Source organism: Vigna radiata, chromosome 7 (assembly GCF_000741045.1).
Source record: "Vigna radiata var. radiata cultivar VC1973A chromosome 7, Vradiata_ver6, whole genome shotgun sequence".
Classification (NCBI taxonomy): Eukaryota; Viridiplantae; Streptophyta; class Magnoliopsida; order Fabales; family Fabaceae; genus Vigna; species Vigna radiata.
In genome coordinates this window covers 22170396-22176876 of record NC_028357.1, presented here as the reverse complement: position 1 = coordinate 22176876, position 6481 = coordinate 22170396, and the positions used below count along the sequence as shown (strand labels likewise).

The following is a 6481-nucleotide window of genomic DNA, read 5'->3' as shown; positions in this document are numbered from 1 at the left end:
GGTTGGTCAGATAACTGAGGTAGTAGACCTTTTTCGAAAAAGTTGTCAGGTTAAAAGTCTGATTTGCAGAAGGAATAGATGGGTCACGCAGGGTTTTATGCCTCGACTGCTTATTGAACTGAGGCAGTACTCCCGTTAGGCATCAGTTCCCTTTGAACCGAGGCATATAATTTCACCAAAACTACGAAAGTACCACCACATTTTGATATGTTTTGGGTTTTTCAAAACCGAAGCGTAACGTGCACGTTAAAAAGCTATTTTTCTACTAGTGATAAAATAAATTAGACCAAGAGCATGGATAAATGAAGCAACTTGAATAACATAAAACGAACAGATTAAATAGACATTGTGAAATATATTAGTAAGAGAACTAACCGAGAAATTACATAGACTCATTAATATTTGACTTAAACTAACAATACAAGCTAAAATTATATTGAAGAAAATAAAGGAGGGTTTTTTCCTTGACGAAGAGCATTGTATAATTTTGGAATTAATTACAATGAAATAAAATTGATTGGATCGAGCTTTTTCTTAATTTGAATGATGCACAAAATATATTGCAGTTAATTCTTGAAATCAAATCTTTGAATTAATAAAATTGATTGGACCAATTAATTTTTTTTTCCTAATTTGAATGATCCATAAAATATATTCCATTTAATTCTTGAAATTTTGTTGGTCTTTAATTTAACTAAATTTGATTTCAGTAATTAATTTGATTGATTCACAATCTTCATCAGTGGACTCCTTGAATTGTTAGTCATCTACATCTTCAATGGGCTACACAATATCTTGATTTCCATGAATTTGCTTTACAACAGAATTAGACCTACTATAAAATAAGCTTTTTTAAGTCTATTAAATCGGACTTTTTAAGTTTATTTTACAACAGACTTAGACCTAGCAAACTTAAATTTTAAGTTTGTTGTTAATTAACAAACTTAAATTTTAAGTCTCTTGTTCACCAAGAGACTTAAATTTTAAGTCTATTGTTGTCTAACAAACTTAAATATTCGTACATATACTTGTAAATAAAAATGGTGACGAATTTAAATATGTTGTGAACATAACATATTTAAATATGTTTATTTTTTTTAATTTTATTTATTTAATCACGAAACCAAAATCTAAAATACAACAAATTTTTCAGAACATAATATATATTTCAAATTATTCAATTCAAGTACATAATAAAGAGTTCCCAAATCAAAAATAAATAATAAGATGTCTAGGTGTAAACAAAAGTCTAACTTTAACTTTTAAGTCCAAAAGTAAATTTAAAAAAAAAAAAACTTAAACAACACCTTATCAAAACCTAATTTCCATTGTTTAGGAGATAACTTTTTCATTGATGTGTTATTCCAGTGATGACCTCCTTTGATATTGGTAATGGATCATCAAACACCTAAACAAACAATGTTATTACGTAGTAGTGTACTTAAAACCGTATAATTCATGTACTAATTATAAGTGCTTATCGTTGTCGAATTATCATAAATTTATGCATGAATGATAACTTTGAACAAATACATCACATGGTACTCACATTCCATGAACTAATCTCCTTATTGCACTGTAATAAAAGAAAGGAAAATTAAATATAATAAATAATAAAATAAAGTGAAAACATGTACCATAAAAGAAAATTAAGATATATATTTATCAGAGAAAAATAATAATAATCCAAAAAATTGGCAAGACAATAAAATTGCTAAAGCATAGAAAGAATAGAGTCTGGTAGGATATAAAGCAATACTTACTACACATTAAACTTTAAAAGCCTGAACAAACACTAGTGCAAGAACGTTGTTTAACATCGGTTATTTTGGTCTTTTAAAGTCTACTTCCCAACCGACGTCAATTCCAGTGACGTTAATGGGACGTCGAACATCCATATAACAGACGTCTATCTAGACGTCAGTTAGTGCCATGTCTGACGTCACTATACGTCGGTGCAGGCGTAATCAGACGGCTAAAGGCAATATATAGACGTCGGATCAAGCAATAACCGACGTCTAAGAGCACATAAAGACTTCGAACATGTAATTAATCGATGTTTAATGTCACTATAGACGTTGGTGTTTGCATTAACCGACGTCTAATATAGACGTTGTGTTTTAGTGCAGTTTTGTTCCTGTCTTTGGATAGCCCAATAGCACATTCTTTCTTTTCTAGTTTCTACCGAAAAAAAAAACTTGTCTCTTTTGAATTTCTCATGGCATTTCAACCCGAAACCGAACCTGGGTCTTTGCTTAGTTCCATTTTCAACCACAAGAGGGAAACATTATGGTGAAACGATAACTAGGCAATGACCCAGGGTCGTTTTTGGGTCGAAACGCCACGAGAAATCCAAAAGACGCCGCTTTTTCAGGGAGGCAGCTAGCAAAGGAAGAATGTGGTACTACGTTACCCCAAAAAAGGAACAAAACTGCACTAAAACACAACACAAGGAAAACAAATTTTAATCAATTGAACCAGAAGACTAATATAATCGGTCTAAACAAAGTTTAAACGGTTGAAATAAGAAAACACGCACCTGGAATGCAATGCCGCGAGAGAGAAAAAGGAGAGGAGGAAGACGATGATGTTATCAGAAACTGGAATGCAATGGTGCAAGAGAGAAAAAGCAGAGGAGGAAGACGATGAAATGAAGCGAAACTGCGAGGCGAAACTACAATGCCATGAAACTCCTCCAAGTCTGCGGTTTATTTAACATGAAATGGGGCGTCGGTTGATTCGGAAACCGACGTCTATAGTCAGCCAGACGTCGATTATCTCACTAATATGACGTTCAAGATAACTTTTAATCTGCCTTTTGCATACACATTAGACGTCAGACACAAGGGGCGCCGACGTCTACGGCGCTGATTGGATTGACGTTTCTTTTCCTGACAGGGAAGTAGACGACGGTTGTCCTGGGGCGCCGACGTCTATAACATTTTAGACGTCAGTGTCTGATACTGGATGTCGAAATGCCTGCGAGTTTGGTAAATGCATTAATTACAGGCACATAGACGTCGCAACCCAAGATGTCCGACGTCTACATTGACGTCATGTTAATGGAGCACCGACGTCTATCACATTATAGACGTCGATTTTTGACTACGTAACGTCTAATCGTCTGGGAATCAGGTGAAGAGCATTTTGCAACCAAGTAGACGTCAGTCCCCCATCACAACCGACGTCTACTATAAAATAGACGTCGTTTACTCTATAAACCGACGTTGTGTTTACCAACTTATTTACGGTAATGCCACCGTCCGCTAATATACATCGGACTACCCTCCAACTGACGTCTTATGGATGACGTTAAATAGCGTTTTTGCACTAATGAAAAATAATCAATATAATACTCATTATTCTTGAGTGGCAGTATCCGTTCAAATAGAATGGCTAATGGAAAATTATGAACAAACATATTACTTTGATGCTAATGGAAAATTAGTCATTAAAATTGGATCATATAAATATTAAACTGCTAGACCAGACATTTATGGTTGTAATATCTTGACATCCAAAACACAACTAATTTTGCTTCATGCCAGAAGAACCATCTTGCATCTAAAACACAACTAATTTTACTTCAAATTGTCTATAAGTTGTTTCACAAAAGCATATTCCTAGTTTAACATTTTTCAATTATGTAAGAGGCAAGGTAGTCTTAAATTCTGAACCGCTTCAAGTTTTGAATAGTTGCTACTTGCATAATAAAAAATATTGTTAATGATATATATATATATATATATATATATATATATATATATATATATATATATATATATATATATATATATATATATATATATATATCAGCATTTCTAGACTATATAGATATCATGAATATTGTTAATGACCAACGAAATAAAAATAGCAGCATTTTTTGTTCTTTTTCAGCCTTTTACCCCCTTTTCCATGTAATCTAATCAGAATACTATTTCTTTTCTCTGAACTACAGCATTTTAATTGATGTCTTCCTAAAAATAATCATTTATTCATATATAATAATTTAAGACAATTAAATATACATACAAAAAACATGAAAGAAAAATTATAGCATATACTCAAACATCATTATTATTATCTTTCTTTGAAATTTGTTGAAAGTTAAATTGTGTGAATTTTTTTTATTTTATTAACTCACCATAAATCTATAATTTATTATACATTTTAACTAAGAGTCCATAAGAATGTTTAAGAATATATTATTATTATTATTAACATTTACATGAAATATTATAGAATATATAAAAAAAAAAAGTAGAGTGTTTATTGATTGGAAAAAAAGTAAGAACAAAAAATTTAGTATTTTGATTAGAAATTCTGATTGTATTTAATTGGAATTAGAATTATATTAAAGAATCCACTTTCTACATGTGTATTTTAGAAGTTATTAATGTTGTTTTCCTGCGATACAAGTGAAGCTGGAAAAAGCTGTTTTCTCTAATTGTCCTGTCCTTGAATTTGATCAACATTTCCTTGAAAAGATTGGTGCCATTGATAACCCATCAGCTTTTCTTCACCTTCTACGCTATCCAGGTTCATTTTTAACCTACAATTCTCTTTCCCAACTTCTTCCGGTTACTCCCAAGACAAAAACTCATGGGTACAAATTTACTTCTCTTTCCCAACATATTCTATAAATTTATTTTATGGGTACACATGTAAGTATTATAGAGATTAATCTCATGGGTACAAATTTCATACGTTTTTGTTAAAATCTTTAAATTTTTTTGCTGAAATTGGGAAATGCTAAAATGAAATCTATCAGTATATCATCTTATTGAGAATCTTACGATTCTTCTTACTGTCTTGAGGACAATAAGTTCGTTTTCTGTTTTTTTCGTTTTCCTGTGTAAACTCTATATATAGAGTCATCTCCTTCCCCTTTCAGATTAAGAAAACAGAACATGCTTTACATTTTTAATTGAAATAAGAAAAGGCGTTGTTTTTCTTACCTCTCTCGTCACCCCCGTTCTTTTTCTCTTCTGCGCCACCTTCATCGCCACCGTGTTTGACGGTGATCGCCGGCCTAGGACGTGCTTCTCTCACCATCACCAGAGACGAAGCTTCTCGTCTTCTCTCTCTCACTTTCTGTCTTTTCCGGATTCTGCCACGTACCCAGACGCAACTCTTCTTTCTATCTTTTCTTCGGGCCAATATGGTTTGCGCCATTCTTCTTAGTGCACAGTGCAAGGCCCGTTTTAATATGGTATCAGAGTAGGTCTAGTACCTGCTCTGCTTCCGTTGCCATTACTGACGATCTTGGGTCTTTCTTGGGCTGGTTTCTTGCTTTCTCTCTTCTTCCATGGATCCGACAGATCAAACGTCCAATCCGAACAGCCCTTTCTATCTGCACCCAGGTGAAAATCCTGGGCTTACTCTAATTACGCAAATCTTGAATGAGAATAACTATGCTTCCTGGAGTAGGAGCATGAGAAGAGCCTTGCTCTCCAAGAACAAGGTTAAATTCATTGATGGAACCATAAAAAGACCCAAGAAAACTGATACTATGTATGATGCCTGGGAAAGGTGTAACATGATGATTTTGTCCTGGATAACAAAGACTCTTTCACCACACATTGCTGAAAGTGTAATATACATTGAAGAAGCCAAAGACCTATGGGAAGAGCTTAAAGAGAGATTTTCTAAGGGAGATTATTTCAAAATTTCCGATTTGTTACAAGACATCCATTCTATCAAGCAAGGAGAAAGGGGAGTAAGTCAGTTTTTTACAGATTTGAAGATCTTATGGGAAGAACTTGAATCTTTGAGGCCTGTACCAAGTTGTACATGTGAGATTACTTGCAGCTGTGATCTATCGAAAATCACCTTAAAATACAGAGAAGTTGAACATGTGATATGCTTTCTGAAGGGATTAAATGACTCCTACAACACTCTCAAGACCCAGATACTCCTAATGGATCCTCTACCTAACATCAATCGTGTTTTCTCTCTTGTCATGCAACAACAGAGACAAGAAAAGCAAGGTCCTGCAGAAACCAAAGTTCTTGCAAATACTGCTGACAAAAATAGTCATTGGAAATCAGATCAAAGTTGGAGAAACCAAGGACGGGGCACTGGAACTCGTGGTTAAGGAAGAGGAAGGGGGAGGAACCCCAACTATGGAAAACAATGCTCCTATTGCAATAAGATGAATCACACAGTGGATGAGTGCTATTCTAAGCACGGTTATCCACCTTGGTACAAGAAAGAAGACAAAAGGAGTGATTGGAATTCTACCAATGCTTGCCAGAATAACACAGAGTCTGAAGGAGTTCAAAAGATTCAATCTACTAACAATAGCAACATTTTCAATTCCCTCACATCCGAACAGATACAGAAACTCATCAAAATGCTTGATAAAACTGAGGAACCCACTCACAAGATCAATCAAATTCAGATAAATGAGACTAAAAACAAAGAAGGTAATCTTTCCTGGATCATAGACATAGGGGCTACAGATCATGTTACACATGAC

General features: G+C 33.9%; 1 protein-coding gene across 1 annotated transcript; it reads left to right on the top strand.

Moving 5' to 3' along the window:
* The first annotated feature begins 5308 nt into the window (after positions 1–5308).
* LOC106766184 lies at positions 5309–6097 on the top strand. The gene has a single exon (XM_014650934.1). The coding sequence runs from the start codon at positions 5309–5311 to the stop codon at positions 6095–6097; it is 789 nt and encodes a 262-aa protein (XP_014506420.1).
* Positions 6098–6481: the final 384 nt, after the last annotated feature.

What these genes read in the sequence shown, in the direction of transcription:
- LOC106766184 (XM_014650934.1), top strand. Translation starts at nt 5,309, where the DNA reads ATGGATCCGACAGATCAAACGTCCAATCCGAACAGCCCTTTCTATCTG.